The 16,768-nt window shown below is 42.3% G+C and overlaps 1 protein-coding gene across 1 annotated transcript in view; it reads left to right on the top strand.

The window, feature by feature from the left end:
- Positions 1-8,412: 8,412 nt before the first annotated feature.
- LEMD3 (LEM domain containing 3) overlaps positions 8,413-16,768 on the top strand; it is a 71,084-nt gene continuing 62,728 nt past the window's right edge. Inside the window, exon 1 of the mRNA XM_069584717.1 lies at positions 8,413-9,968. Coding sequence (XP_069440818.1) covers positions 8,444-9,968 — 1,525 coding nt within the window. The 5' untranslated portion in view covers positions 8,413-8,443. The remainder of the gene's footprint in view (positions 9,969-16,768) is intronic.

The raw sequence follows: 16,768 nt of genomic DNA, 5'->3' as shown, positions 1-16,768 counted from the left end.
ATTTCTCAATACCATGTTGTATTTTCAGCCTGTTTATTCTGGCTTCTTCCTTAGAAGCACTGTTAGTGTTGAATAAAAGTTGAGCAATTAAAAAGAAAAACATCAGGAACTTTGTAGGTCAAAGACATCCTTGAGGCACTTTAGAGAAGTTAAGTGATAACATCATTATAATATTGTGTTACTTCTTTGATCTGCTAAGAACTTAAACAAAATAATAAGCTTTTTTATTTCTGAGTTTTCTTTCCAATTGTTTCAGGTAGCAATTAAACTAAGGAATAGGTTAACTGTAAAAGCTTTTGCCCTCTTACTCACCTCATTACAGACTCCTTTCTCTTTAGGATGGGTGAGAAAAGTGGGATCTAAGTTTATTTTCACACATATTACTGTATGATTTAAGAAAAGTATTCAAGAGGTTGTGTGCTGTACTAGAAAGAACATGAAATTTGGATTCTGACGCCATGGGTTTCAGTTCTCTGTCTGGCCCTTTAGACTTGAGTCAAGAAACTTTTCTAATGTCAGTTTTCTTATTTGTAAAAGATGAAAACTAATAGAATCTACCCTTTGGATTGTCCAGCGAATTGTATGATACTCCGCCCAAAATCAAAAGACAGCTAAAAAGATGTACATCATCTTTGGAAGAGAAAGTAAAATTAAAATCATTTTATTGCAATTAGCAGAAGAAAGAGTATAATAAGACTGTTACTGCCTTGATCACATGTTGCTGCTTGACTATACAAACCTCCCCTCCTCAGTAAGAAGCGGGGCACAGTTCTTAAAGCACTAGCCTACTGTGTTCTCCCTTTGCCTGGCAAAGTAATAAAGCCCCTCTTTCCATCTCCTCCATAAAAAATCATTTTAAAAATGAGGCACATGAATATAAAGTTAGAAAATTTATATGGTGTTAGCAATGCAACTGATTTATCAGTATCCTCCATACAGCTCTAAACACTTGCTATCAGTTCAGTTCAGACACTCAGTCATGTCCGACTCTTTGCAACCCCATGAATCGCAGCACACCAGGCTTCCCTGTCCATCACCAACTCCCGGAGTCCACTCAAACTCATGTCCATCGAGTCGGTGATGCCATCTAGCCATCTCATCCTCTGTCGTCCCCTTCTCCTCCTGCCCCCAATCCCTCCCAGCATCAGGGTCTTTTCCAATGAGTGAACTCTTTGCATATGGCCAAAGTATTGGAGTTTCAGCTTCAGCATCAGTCCTTCCAATGAACACCCAGGACTGATCTCCTTTAGGATGGACTGGTTGGATCTCCTTGCAGTCCAAGGGACTCTCAAGAGTCTTCTCCAACACCACAGTTCAAAAGCATCAATTCTTCGGTGCTCAGCATTCTTCACAGTCCAACTCTAACATCCATACGTGACCACTGGAAAAACCATAGCCTTGACTAGACGGACCTTTGTTGGCAAAGTAATGTCTCTGCTTTTTAATATGCTGTCTAGGTTGGTCATAACTTTCCTTCCAAGAAGTAAGCGTCTTTTAATTTCATGGCTGCAATAACCATCTGAAGTGATTTTGGAGCCCGAAAAGAACTTCCAGATGTTCAAGCTGGTTTTAGAAATGGCAGAGGAACAAGAGATCAAACTGCCAGCATCCGCTGGACCATGGAAAAAGCAAGAGAGTTCCAGAAAAACATCTATTTCCGCTTTATTGACTATGCCAAAGCCTTTGACTGTGTGGATCACAATAAACTATGGAAAATTCTGAAAGAGATGGGAATATCAGACCACCTGACCTGCCTCTTGAGAAATCTGTATGCAGGTCAGGAAGCAACAGTTAGAACTGGACATGGAACAACAGACTGGTTCCAAATAGGAAAAGGAGTACATCAAGGCTGTATATTGTCACCCTGCTTATTTAACTTCTATGCAGAGTACATCATGAGAAACCCTGGGCTGGAAGAAGCACAAGCTGGAATCAAGATTGCCAGGAGAAATATCAATAACCTCAGATATGCAGATGACACCATCCTTATGGCAGAAAGTGAAGAGGAGCTAAAAAGCCTCTTGATGAAAGTGAAAGAGGAGAGTGAAAAAGTTGGCTTAAAGCTCAACATTCAGAAAATGAAGATCATGGCATCTGGTTCCATCACTTCATGGGAAATAGATGGGGAAACAGTGGAAACAGTGTCAAACACTTGCTATGGCTGGGACATAAATTTGAGTCTGAACTTCCTAGCTGTCATCTCAAAGAAGGAAACAATGGCAAGTCAGCAAACCAATAAGCTTCCCTGCTGGGTCAGTGGTAAATAATCTGCCTGACAATTCAGGAAAGTGGCTTTGATCTCTGGGTCAGGAAGATTCCCTGGAGAAGGAAATGGCAATCTAATCCAGTATTTTTGCCTGGAAAATCCAAGGGACAGAGGAGCCTGGCAGGCAACAGTCCACGGAGTTGCAAAAGAGTCAGACATGACTCAGTGACTAAACAACAGCAACAACAACAGCAGACAAATAGTGTCCACACACAAAGTGAAAAAGAAATTCATAGTTTTGCAATTCCTCAAAAAGTGAAACACATAATTACCATATGAAATGAAATTCTTAGGTACATACCCAAAATAACTGAAAAGAGGTATTCAAGCAGATAGTTAATATTGATGGCAGTAGTAGTCACAATAACCAACAAGTAGAAACAACCCAAATTTCTATCAATGGATGACAGATAAACAAAATGTGGTATATCCATTTTACTATTCAGCCATAAAAGGAAATGAAGTGTTGGATACATGTGACATCTTGGTGAATCTCAAAATGCTAAATGAAAAGAGTCAGATGCAAAATGTCACATTATTGTATGAGTCCATTTACATGAAATATCCAGAGGAGTTAAATCCATAGAGACAGGAAGAAGATTAGGTCGTGAGGGAGCTGAAGAAGGGAAGAATAGGGAATGCCTGCATAATGGGTATGGGGTCTCCTTTGGGAGTGTTGAAAATTTTTTGGAACTAGATAGAGGTGATGACTGCACAACTTTGTAAATGTATGAATTGCCACCAACTGTATACTTTTACATGGTCAATTCTATGTTACATGAGTTTCACTTCAATAAAATAACAATAATAAATAAATAAAGCAAAATCCAAAACTGAAACAAATGAGTTGTCTGGAAAATTGCAACAACTGATAATATTGAGGTCAGAAAGGACACTTTCTAAGGAAATAAACCCTTTGCAATATCACTGAACATAATGTGTCATCATTCTTTGGAAGGTCCTTCAATATAGGCTAATGTCATGATTATTAATGGAAATACAGCAAAACGTATATTCCTGGGAACCAGGGGGAGTATGGTGTTAGTAATGTGGCTCAAGCTACACTGGTCTCTGACAAGCAGGCTTAAGGCATATTAAAACATATTAAACATATTAAAATACTAAAAATACATAGAGGAAGAGATAGATTATCTATTCTTCTGTAATACTTCATAAATTTTCCTTTAGTCAAAATTTTGAAAGCTTTAGCAGGAGTGAGTTTGAGACTGCACTCCCTGTAGAGTATGTGGGTGCAATTTGCTAATTTAGAGCCTGTGCTAAGTTAGCCAATCTGGAAGCAAGAGTAAGAACCATTGGTAAATGAGGAGAATGTTGGAAGTGAGTAGTGACAGTGCTGAGCCAGTGAAGGTTCTCCTGAGAAATATTAGATCTGCTCAAACAAAGGGTAATTATAACCCCACAGTAGTTCCATGTAATAAATCATGCCCTCAATATCTTGAAGGAGGAAAGGTTTCTAATAGAGGCCATGGGACTATGTATATAAAAACTCTTTGTAAAGTATAAAGTTTATGCCAATCATAGTTTTCATTTTTATGAATATCTGGCTATAATACCTAACAAACAAACAACATATTTGAATAGCATTTTCATATACAATATTCATTAATTAGTCTTAACAAATACTTATCGAATATTATTTGTGTACCCAAGAAGGATAGACTATATTATCAACATTTTAGAAAATAATTGAGGTTCTGAGAATCTGAGATTTCCTTAAGTCACATAACTTGGAGACTCCAGACCTTTGGTTCCTAGATCATTCCAAACTTTCTGCCCCAAGGGCTGAAATGACTAAGCGCTATGGTTGCCAAATTCCTTCGTCTTCCTTAAGCACTAAATGTGATTATTTAACACCCTGGGCAAAGATTCATCATTTCTATTTCTGTCTGTGCAGTGGTTCGGTTCAGTTCAGTTCAGTCGCTCAATGCTGTCCGATTCTTTGCAACCCCATGGACTGCAGCATGCTAGGCCTACCTGTCCATCGCCAACTCCCGGAGTTCACTCAAATTCATGTCCATTGAGTCGGTGATGCCATCCAGCCATCTCATCCTCTGTCGTCCCCTTCTCCTTGTGCCTTCAATCTTCCCCAGCATCAGGGTCTTTTCAAATGAGTCAGTTCTTCGCATCAGGTGGCCAAAGTATTGGGGTTTCAGTTTCAGCAGCAGTCCTTCCAATGAATATTCAGGACTAATTTCCTTTAGGATGGACTGGTTGGATCTCCTTGCAGTCCAAGGGACTTTCAACAATCTTCTCCAACACAACAGTTGAAAAGCATCAGTTCTTCGGCCCTCAGCTTTCTTAATGGTCCAACGCTTACAACCATACACGACTATTGGAAAAACCATAGCTTTGGCTAGACAGACCTTTGTTGGCAAAGTAATGTCTCTGCTATTCAATATGCTGTCTAGGTTGGTCATAACTTTTCTTCCAAGGAGCAAGTGTCTTTTAATTTCATGGCTGCAGTCACCACCTGCAGTGATTTTGGAGCCCCCCAAAATAAAGTCTGTCACTGCTTCCACTGTTTCCCCATCTGTTTCCATGAAGTGATGAGACCAGATGCCATGATCTTAGTTTTCAGAATGTTGAGTTTTAAGCCAGCTTTTTCGCTCTTCTCTTTCACTTTCATCACGAGGCTCTTTAGTTCTTCTTTGCTTTCTGTCATAAGTGTGGTGTCATGTGCATATCTGAGGTTATTGATATCTCTCCCAGCAATCCTGATTCCAGCTTGTGCTTCATTCACCCCAGCTTTTCTCATGATGTACTCTGCATGTAAGTTAAATAAGCAGGGTGACAATATACAGCCTTGACATACTCCTTTCCTGATTTGGAACCAGTCTGTTGTTCCATGTCCAGTTCTAACTGTTGCTTCCTGACCTGCATACAGATTTCTCAAGAAGAAGGTCAAGTGGTCTGGTATTCCCATCTCTTTCAGAATTTTCCATAGTTTATTGTGATCCACACAGTCAAAGGCTTTGGCATAGTCAATAAAGCAGAAAGAGATGTTTTTCTGGAACTCTCTTGCTTTTTCCATGATCCAGAGGATGTTGGCAATTTGATCTCTGGTTCCTCTGCCTTTTCTAAATCCAGCTTGAACACCTGGAAGTTCACAGTTAAGTATTGTCGAACCTGGCTTAGAGAATTTTGAGCACTACTTTACTAGCGTGTGAGATGAGTGCAATTGTGCAGTAGTTTGAGCATTCTTTGGCATTGCCTTTCTTTGGGATTGGAATGAAAACTGACCTTTTCCAGTCCTGTGGCCACTGAGTTTTCCAAATTTGCTGGCAAACTGAATGCAGCACTTTCATAGCATCATCTTTTAGGATTTGAAATAGCTCAACCAGAATTCCATCACCTGCACTAGCTTTGTTCATAGAGATGCTTCCTAAGGCCCACTTGACTTTGCATTCCAGGATGCCTGGCTCTGGGTTGGTGATCACACCATCATGATTATCTGGGTTATGAAGATCTTTTTTGATTAGTTCTGTGTATGCTTGCCACCTCTTCTTAATATCTTCTGTTTCTGTTAGGTCCATGCCATTTCTGTCCTTTATTGTGCCTATCTTTGGTTGAAATGTTCCCTCAGTGTCTCTGATTTTCTTGACGAGATCTCTAATCTTTCCCATTTTATTGTTTTCCTCTATTTCTTTGCATTGATTGCTAAGGAAGGCTTTCTTATCTCTCCTTGCTATTCCTTGGAACTCTGCATACAGATGGGTATATCTTTCCTTTTCTCCTTTGCCTTTTGCTTCTCTTATACTTACAGCTATTTGCAAAGCCTCCTCAGACAACCATTTTGCCTTTTGGCATTTCTTTTCCTTGAGGATGGTCTTGATCCTTGCCTCCTGTACAATGTCATGAACCTCCATCCATAGTTCTTTAGGCACTCTATCAGGTCTAATCCCTTGAAACTATGTGTCACTTCCACTGTATAATCGTAAGGGATTTGATTTAGGTCATACCGAGTAGTCTAGTGGTTTCCCCCACTTTCTTCAGTTTAAGTCTGAATTTGGCAATAAGGAGTTCATTATATGTGCTACAGTCAGCTCCTGGTCTTATTTTGGCTGACTGTATAGAACTTCTCCATCTTTAGCTGCAAAGAATATAATCAACCTGATTTTGATATTGACCATCTGGTGATGGTATTTTCTTTAGTTGCTATTGCACAGAGTTCTCTCTCAGAATCCATGCTTACCAAATACACACACAGTGCTTGGCTGTACATTATTGGCTAACATATGAGTGTACCTTGTGTGTTAGGTGTGGTGCTAAGAATTACACAGACATACTTTCACTTAATCCTTAAAATAGCTTTCTGAGGAAGGTTTATCATCTCTCCTTTGATAATATAGAAATTATGACTCAGAAAGATTAAATAATTTGACCAAAGCCACAGGCAGAAATATATACAAATAGTCTGACAATCATTGTAGGAGAATATTAAAGATTCCTAAAAATCCGAGGCTAACCTCTGTGATTCCTACCTGAAGAGCCAGTAGAGTGTTAAACAAATGTTGAAAGTTCGTGACAGGACTGGGTCTATATCCAGTTTTGCTTAACTTCAGACTCACAGCTTAACCACTCTGCTATTCTGAGACACAGGTCTAGTATGTTTGTAATCATTTGATTCCCCACCCAGACAATTATGTTAATAAATTTTGGGTCATTATCATCATAAGTGGCTAAACTTTTCTATGTCAAATCCCCTTTAAAATACTTAACAGTCATAGAATTCAGGATTATGGATTTTAAAGTCCTCTGATGAATGACTAGGAAGTGCCTGTCCATGTGAGAGTATTTTTGAGGAGATGGCAAAAGTAAAAAATTCAGATTACTGAGTATTATTCTGCTGCTGGATTCAGGATGTCAAAAAACTAGTATGTATGCTTTTGACTAACATATTTTCCTGTTCAGATGTGTATAATGTAAGAGGGCAAAATAATTCATTTGATGAAGACATCGTGGTATGTCAGATACTGTGGTAGATGCTGCCACATAGCTGCTAGGGTTTGAGTATTCAAGAAGTGTCAATCTGCCAGGGTTAGAGGAAAAGGGAAATGTTCTTTACCAAACAGGGCAAATCTCATCTCTCTGAGAATCATTTCCTGTTCTGTAAATGAGGGGGTTGGATCTCCAGGTCTTAATTGATTCTGTTTTTTGACTGTATGGTTTCTTCTCTTCTGCCACTACTCTCATGTGAAAATATTCTTCTCACACTGTCTTAGCTTTGCAATGCATTAGTTTGACAAACGTCTACTGAATTTCTACTGTCAGGCACTAACGGGGTGAATGAAGCAAGGTTCCTCCGCTCATAAAGCCTACAGTTCAAAAGCATAAGACAATAAATAAATAGGAAGACAAGTGCATAAAAATAATCATTAATAATAAACAAATAACTATAGGTTGGAAAGGTTCCAGGAAGAAAATAAGCAAGATGGCACGTTTTTGTTTCTTCAGTCATATGATTGGCTCTTTCAATTCCCCAAATGACGACCTATCAAGGTTATCAGATTTTAAAAGGAAAAAAATGGTGATACCTTACAACTAACTCAGGAATCAATAAGCATTACTCTTGAAGAAAATTGTATTGGGCTGGTTTACTCTGTATCTTTTCCTTGAAACATTAGAGGAGCGGCTTCTCAAAATGAGCCTCGAGACAAACTTTTTTTTCGTGAGTCAAGCGGAAAGACAAAGCGAAAAGAGAGAACCAGGGCTCAGGAAAATTTGCCAATCACCTGGCCATCAAGATTTCTTTAAGTCTCTAGGTTCCCCTTGGCAGCGGGAATCTGGATGAAAAGAAAATTAATGCTAAAAACTTCAAGGCAGATTTCAATTATTACTGCCCGGTGGCAGGAACCTGGAAAGAAGAGGTCAAGGTGTGGCTTGGCAAGAGGCAACTCCCGGGAAAGGCGCTGAGACGGGCAGGGCGGAGAACAGACGAAGGAGACACCCCGAGATGAAAGCGCAGAAAAACTTTCGGCCGCTGAAGCCGCGCGCGGCTCAGGTGGCCCTTTCCCGCTCAGGTGAGCTCCTCCCGTGCCTCCCATTGGCCAAGGCGCCCGTGGCGCTGGGAGGGCGACGCAGCCCGGTCTAGTTCAGGGTCTAGGGCGGCGCGTCACTTCCGGTAGCGCGGAGCTTGTAAAACACCCTGGAGAGAAAATGGCGGCGGCAGCGGCTTCGGCGCCTCAGCAGCTCTCGGATGAGGAGCTTTTCTCTCAGCTCCGCCGTTACGGCCTATCTCCTGGCCCAGTGACGGAGAGCACCCGTCCGGTCTACCTCAAGAAGCTGAAGAAGCTTCGAGAGGAAGAGCAGCAGCAGCACCGGTCCGGGGGCCGCGGCACCAAGACGCGGAACAGTAATAACAATAACACGGCAGCCGCCACGGTCGCCGCCGCCGGGCCAGCGGCGGCGGCCGTGGGGATGGGGGTCCGGCCGGTCTCCGGCGACCTCTCCTACTTACGGACTCCTGGGGGCCTGGGCCGGGTTTCGGCTTCGGGCCCGGAGACCCCCTTGGGAGGGCCTGGGGGCGCCTCGGCCACCCTCACGGCTGGCAGCAAAGTATTGCTGGGCTTCAGCTCGGACGAGTCGGACGTGGAGGCCAGTCCCCGGGACCAGGCCGGCGGCGGCGGCGGGAGGAAAGACCGGGCTCCGCTCCAGTATCGCGGGCTCAAACCGCCGGCGGCGCCCCTGGCCGCCAGCGAGGTGACTAACAGCAACTCGGCCGAGCGGAGGAAGCCCCACTCGTGGTGGGGGGCCAGAAGGCCGGCGGCCCCCGAGCTGCAGAGCCCGTCGGGGAGAGATGGGGCGGCGGACGACGAGGAGCAGGAGGGGGAAGACGGCGATGACAGGGACCCGGAGGCCGAGGAGCCGCTGTGGTCCGGCCGGACAGTGAATGGCAGCCGGCTTCTGCCCTACAGCTGCCGGGAAAACTATTCGGACTCGGAGGAAGAGGAGGACGACGACGTGGCCTCCAGCAGACAGGTATTGAAGGACGACACCCTTTCTCGGCATCGGCCCAGGCGGGGCCACAGTAAGCCTCTCTCGCCGCTGCCTGCGAAATCGGCCGTCGGCCGGCTGGAGACCTCAGTTCAGGGAGGGGGAGGCATCGCGATGAATGACAGGGCGGCGGCCGCCGGGAGTCTAGACAGGAGCCGAAACCTCGAGGAGTCGGCGGCGGCGGCAGAGCAGGGAGGAGGGTGTGATTCGCTGGACTCCAGCCCCATTCCTAGATACCGCGTTAACACTAAGAAACTAACCCCTCTCCTGCCGCCGCCACTCGCGGACATGGACTCAACCCTGGATTCGTCCACAGGCTCCCTTCTTAAAACCAATAATCATATCGGCGGCGGGGCCTTCGGCGTGGACTCCCCCAGGATTTTTCCCAACAGCCTCCCTCCCAGCGCGGCGGTGGCCGCCTCGAGTTCACTCAGGATCAATCACTCCAATCATACAGGCTCCAATCATACCTACCTGAAGAACACATACAACAAACCGAAGCTTTCCGAACCCGAGGAGGAACTTCTCCAACAATTTAAACGGGAGGAGGTGTCCCCAACGGGGGGTTTCAGTGCCCACTATTTGTCCATGTTTCTCTTAACTGCTGCCTGCCTATTTTTCCTCATTTTGGGACTGACTTACCTAGGCATGAGAGGGACAGGAGTATCCGAGGATGGAGGACTCGGCAGTAAGTATTCAACCCCGTGGTGAAGGCAACAAAGGGAATGCTGTTAGTGGTCGGCTCTAGCCGCACTGGGCGTTTTACCCGAGGTGGCTTCAACCTGCAAGCACATGGTTTAATAGTGCAACACAACACATTGAGGGCATTCATGTCATCTTTCTTTAAGAAAGAATATGGTTATCGTGATAAGAATGATAACCCCGTGGCTGGTTTTAAGGTTTTTCTGTATGATGTATTGGGGAATTCAAAACATCTTTTAAAAGAACAAAATATTATAAGCAAGCCTGTTAGTAGAGAGCATTTAAAATGTGTGACTTAAATTTTCTTTGGGCCCTAAGTAGTAACCATATGTGGAGATGCCAGTCCAATTACTCAAAATTTGAAGTTATGTTGATGGTTCAGGCATCATAAAGGCAGTGGGTTTTTTAAAAATTGAGTTGTTGTTCTAAAAGACAGTGTAAGATCTCTTGAAACTAGTTAAATATTTTGTAATATTGCAGTGTTATATTTTGTAGTATTAAGTATATGTGTAGATATCTCTAATTTCTTTAAAGTGAATGAATGCAGAACGTCAGAAGTCATGCTTCTAAACTGATCGATTTCCCAGCCCAGAGCAGCTCCACTTCCACCAGTGGAAAAAAGTAGTGGAATGGCAGTGCAGGGTTTTGCAGTCACCTTAATTTGGATTGGTCTCCGGGCCCTGCCTTTTGCTTTGCTGAATGGCTGTGGGCAGTCTCGTTCACTCATTCATTAAGCCAGCATCATCTGTATTGAGCACTCAGGATACAGCAGTGGTAAGTCAAGGTGTCCCTGCCCTTCAACACAGGAAGAAAATGAATACTGATCACTTTATGTTCTATGAAGGATATAAGGATGGTGTAATTGGTGTACTCTACTATAGACAGGGCTCTAGTATAGAGGGCTTCCCTCATGGCTCAGTTGGTAAATCATCTGCCTGCAATGCAGGAGACCCAGGTTTGATTCCTGGGTGGGAAAGATCCCCTGGAGAAACAAATGGCAACCCACTCCAGTATTCTTGCCTGGAGAATCCCATGGACAGAGGAGCCTGACAGGCTACAGTCTGCGGGATCACAAGGGTCGGACACGACTTAGCGACTACGCCACCACCACCACCACTGTAGACATGGTGATGGTGGGAACTTTGTGAAATGAGACCTGAAGCAGGCCAAGACGGCAGCCTTGTATTAGACAGGAGAGCATTCTGGGCAGAGGTTACAAGAGGAGGAGGAAAGGCCTTGAGTTGAGCAAGGGGGAGTGAGCTAGAGCGTGAGCTTCCCTAACATAATCTGTAAAATGATGCTAATCTTGATTAGAATGATGCCTGGGAAGATTAAAAGAAAGTAAATTTAGTAAGATGTATTTTAGATGTAATTTAAAGAAATTAGAGATATCTACACATATACTTAATACTACAAAATGTAACATTTATAATATTTAGAAAGATGTACTGCTGAATAGGTAAGTTCTCAGTGTTAGGTCCTTCTCCCCTGTACCCCTGAAACTTTCTACCCTTTTCACTCAGCATGAATTCACTGTCATGGTTTGTATTTATAAAATTGACATAGAAATAGTCAAAAGATGCAGTTAGTAGACTTAAAGAGTGTACTGAAAATAGTGTAAGCCTCTGTTTGGATATAGCCAATTCTAAGATAGTCAAATAATAGATTATGATAGTCCTTAACTATAGCGGGATTAGAAGAGGACTGAAATCCAGCACTCATGTTATGGTGCCCTGGGAGCAAGAGGGACACTATATGTATATAGTGTCCTACCCCACATATTACGGAGACAAGAAATAAAGTCTATTATCTAGAAGTTACACTAGTAAAATTCACATAAGTGACATTACCTATGATCAATACCTATCTGCATGCTTGTTTCTCCAATGGAACTGCTCTGTTCTGTGAACTGGCCCTTTTTTAAGAAATACAGGGTTTGCAAGTATTATTGCTGAATCTGCCCAGCAAACTCACAGAGGCAGATGGTGTCATCCTCACTTTATAGGTGAGGACAGTGAGACTCACAGAAGCTAAGAAATGTACCTGCAGTTAAACAGCTAGTGAGTGACAGGACTAAGATTTGGTTTCAGATTTTTTTTTCAACTATTATGCCCATCCTACTTTGGGTATTATTTGTAGAGAGCTTTCTAAATTAGAGGATACTTTTATTAGAATTAAAATAATTGAATACTTGGTAGGATTTCATACAGAATTACTATATGAAAGGTGCACAGTGCTCAACTAAGGTGACTTACACATCTTTCTTGTCACTGTTAAGATGAATGACTAATATTTTCTTAGGCACGAAAATTTTAAATGGACTCGAAAGGGATAGGATTGCTAGAGCTTAGGTAACCGCCAATCACTTTCACCAGTGTGGAAGGAAGGAAATTATAAAGTAGTTTGCACTTTAATAAATGGTAAATGTAAGGTAGCCTGGGGGATGGAAAGAACAGTGGCTAAGAGACAGAGAATCCAGGTCTTAGGACTTGTCAAAATGACCTTAATCAAGTTAACTTCTGAGCCTCGTTTTCTTATATATTAAATGGGAGAAACGGTTTCTGCTGTCTGTCACAGTTGTGAGGATCAAATGACATAGTTTGTAAACAAATGTAAAGTGATATTCAAAAGTTTGGACAGCAGTTGTATTCCTGGTAGACTACAGTATATATGTGAAGAGAAATGGTTGTCATTTTTTTATATTTACTAGAGTATTTCTTGCCTATTCAACATTTAATTTTTATTGAATTCTGTTAAATACATATTGTAGATATTGATATAGAACTTTGAGTCAAAATGTGGTGAATCCTTAAATGTATTATATACCTGCTGCTGCTAAGTCACTTCAGTCGTGTCCGACTCTGTGTGACCCCATAGGCATCAGCCCACCAGACTCCCCTGCCTCTGAGATTCTCCAGGCAAGAACTCTGGAGTGGGTTGCCATTTCCTTCTCCAATGCATCAAAGTGAAAAGTGGAAAGTGAAGTCACTCTCTTAGCGACCCCATGGACCGCAGCCTACCCAGGCTCCTCCATCCATGGGATTTTCCAGGCGAGAGTACTGGAGTGGGGTGCCATTACTTGACCTACTGTATATCCTAGTAGAAAGAAAGTGCCTGTTAGTTCAGTTAGTGTGCACACTTAACGGTGAATAACTTCACTCCCTATATTTATGTATTCTGAATCCTTTGTCACAGTATAATGATTAGTCAGTGCTTAACTGTAGGTTTCGTTAGTCAACCAGTGTGCTTATGAAAATAGTTTACTTTGAGTAATAATTTCACCAGAAGATTGTAAGTTAAATGTGAGAGTAAGCTTTAGCGAGCTTTTATTAGTTATCTTTTAAATGTGTAACACATTGTAGATTAGCCGTTTAAATAGTTTCTAATCATTTGATCTTTAAAAACTTCTTATCAGTACCCTAGTTTTAGTAGTTAAGGTACTATGAGTCTCTGCTTTCTCATCTGTAAAATTCGGGGGTTGCCTTAGATAATGTCTATGTTCTTTCCAGCTCTAAGTTTTAAGATTCTGATTTTGAACTGCCTTACCAAAACAACTCAAGGACCAGCTTGAAGTCGAGTTAGATCATGACAACCCACCAAAAGAAAATAGAAAGGCAGAATAGATTTACTTTCTTAGTCTCATACGATCATTATTATAAAGTTGTTTTTCAGTTACAAGAGACATGATTTTCTTAGAAAATTTGAACTGAGATCTATGAAGCAAAAAATGAATCAGTATTGTATGCCTCACCCCCTAGTCTCACACTCAACCCTGGCATAAGTTCAAATAATATATTAGAACTTTCTTAATGCTTTGCATGTAAATATCAATGTATGCATACATATGTACATGAGTGTGTGCACACAGACATTTTCATTGACCAGTAGAGTGCCTGTTATGTGCCAAGCAATATTTTAAGCTGCAAGGATATGTGGAGAACAAGGCAGGTGAAATCTCTCTTCTCATAGAGTTTACATTCTAGGGGAGCTGGGGAGCTGGACACATAAACAAATGATAGTTTCAGTTAGTGATGGTTGCTAACATGAGAGTAATGATAGTAACTTGAAGGCCATAGAAGTGACATCAGACTATACATATTCTTCAGCTTATTTTTTCACTTAATATCGTATCGTGGTTAACTTTCCTTATATTAAGCTTAAGTACAAAGCCATAATTTAAAAATCTCACACTTACTGGTCCCTTCCTTTGCTGCTGCTTGGTCACCAAATTGTGTCCATCTCTTGAACTGTAGCCCGCTAGGCTTTTCTGTCCTTGGGATTTCTCAGGCAAGAAGACTGAGTGGGTTGCCATTTCCTTTTCCATCTAATCATATAAAAATGCTAAAATCTCTGCCATCCTGAAAATGCTCTTTAACCTTGTTCTCTAGCTCTTACTCCTTCTCAGCCAAGATTAATGTCTCTTTCCTCCCCTTTCCTCTTTCACATTCACTCAGCCCCCATTTAGTTTAGCTTTTTTTTTTTTTGCTTCACACCCTTTTCAGCATTTATTATTTGTAAACTTAAAAAAAATTATTTATGTATTTTTGACTGTGCTAGGTCTTTGTTGTTATGGCATTTTCTTCTAGTTGCAGTGATCAGGGGTTACTCATTGCAGTGGCTTCTCTTTGGAGCACTGTTTCTAGGGTGTATGGGCCTCAGTGGTTGCAGCGCACAGGCTCAGTAATTGCATCTCGTGGGCTTAATTGCTCTGTTTGTGGAATCCTCCCAGACCAAAGATCGAACCTGTGTCCCCTGCGACCGCAGACTGATTCTCATTCTCTGTGCCACAAAGAAGTCCTAGTTTAGCTTTCTTTACCATCCATTACCTCTGTAACCTCACTGTTTGTCCTCAGTTACTCAGTTGTCAAATCCAAGAGGTTTAAAGTTCACCTCTTTGATACATTCAATACATCGACAATTCACTTTTCATGAAACTCTCTCCTTTCCAAACTTCTGTACCACCACTCCTACTTTTCATTTATCTGTCTGCCTGTATTTTAAATATTGGTGGTCTTATTCTTTTGCAGTTTGTCTAACTAGTTTCTCCTGGCTGCTGCTGCTGCTGCTAAGTCGCTTCAGTCGTGTCCGACTCGGTGCGACCCCATAGACGGCAGCCCACCAGGCTCCCCCGTCCCTGGGATTCTCCAGGCAAGAACACTGGAGTGGGTTGCCATTTCCTTCTCCAATGCATGAAAGTGAAAAGTGAAAGTGATGTCACTCTCTTAGCGACCCCGTGGACTGCAGCCTACCAGGCTCCTCCGCCCACGAGATTTTCCAGGCAAGAGTACTGGAGTGGGAGGCCATTGCCTTCTCCCTTCTCCTGGCTAATACCTCTCAATTTTATATTTTTTGCCTTAGATTTCTCTCTCCTGAGTTCTTGATGTAATCATTTATTAGACAGTTTCTTCTGGATGTACCAGAAGTAACAACACCGTCTGTCCTTGTCAGCTTTCATTCTTTTACTTTGTTTCTCCTGCTTTGTTCCCTGTTTTAGTTAACATTTGCATTTAATAACATGGTTCATTTCCATCCACCCAGAACTTAAGCTAAAAATCTTAAATTTGCCTCGATTCCTTCCTTTCCTCCATCTTGCTTCCAAACTCAGAGCACAGTTTAACTTGTTACCAAATCCTGAAGTTCTACCTCGGTACATATCTTTTGAATCAGTCTCTTTCTCCTCATTCCCCACTGTCTTGCCTAACTGTTTTAGCAATTTCCTAATAGTTGTCTATGCTTCTGGAGTGTAGCTTTTCCAGTCAATTTTTCAGTGCCAGAGGATTATTTCTTAAAAAATATATATAATATTTCATTCATGCTTATAATTACTCAGTGGCTTTCCCTTACTCATTACATCAAATCTAAACTCCTTGGCTAAACTGTTCATGATCTAAGTATTCCTGCTTTTTCTTACTTCATTTCCTAATAGTCCCTCTTATCACACTTTACTTTCTGGAAAACTGGAACTTTCTGGAACACTACTTGGTGTTCACTGACTGTCATGAGGTTTTTGTGCCTTTGTGCATGTTATTCACTTCTTTGAGAAGGTTGTTTCTTCTTAGTAACTGCTCTTCATTCTTAAAAGTCTCACCTCTGTCTACTCTTGACTCCCTATCCTCTTCACCCTGAAATTTGGCTCAGCATTTGCTGCTCAAATAACATCTTTCGCATTCTTCATATCATTTATTTCAGCGATTATAATTGTGTATGCCCACTGTGCCACATAGATTACAGCTCCTTGATGTAATGTTCCTACAGGAGGAATTGAGTACACTGGTAAAGACCACAGGCTTTTCACTCATTCTGTGTTTAAGAATCCCTCCTCTCTTGCTTGACCACAAGGTCATGAGCCTGGATGACTGAGAGAACAGCAATACCATTGACGGGGATTCAGTTCAGTTCAGTCGCTCAGTCGCGTCCGACTCTTTGCGACCCCATGAATTGCAGCACGCCAGGCCTCCCTGTCCATCACCAACTCCCGGAGTTCACTCAAACTCAACGTCCATCGAGTCGGTGATGCCATCCAGCCATCTCACCCTCTGTCGTCCCCTTCTCCTCCTGCCCCCAATCCCTCCCAGCATCAGAGTCTTTTCCAGTGAGTCAACTCTTTGCATGAGGTGGCCAAGCATTGGAGTTTCAGCTTTAGCATCAGAACACCCAGGGCTGATCTCCTTTAGAATGGACTGGTTGGATCTCCTTGCAGTCCAAGGGACTCTCAAGAGTCTTCTCCAACACCACAGTTCAAAAGCATCAATTCTTCGGCACTCAGCTTTCTTCACAGTCCAACTC

This window comes from Ovis canadensis, chromosome 3, assembly GCF_042477335.2.
Source record: "Ovis canadensis isolate MfBH-ARS-UI-01 breed Bighorn chromosome 3, ARS-UI_OviCan_v2, whole genome shotgun sequence".
NCBI classification, from domain to species: Eukaryota; Metazoa; Chordata; class Mammalia; order Artiodactyla; family Bovidae; genus Ovis; species Ovis canadensis.
The sequence above is the reverse complement of the archived record's forward strand: the minus strand, read 5'-3'. Positions and strand labels throughout refer to the sequence as shown.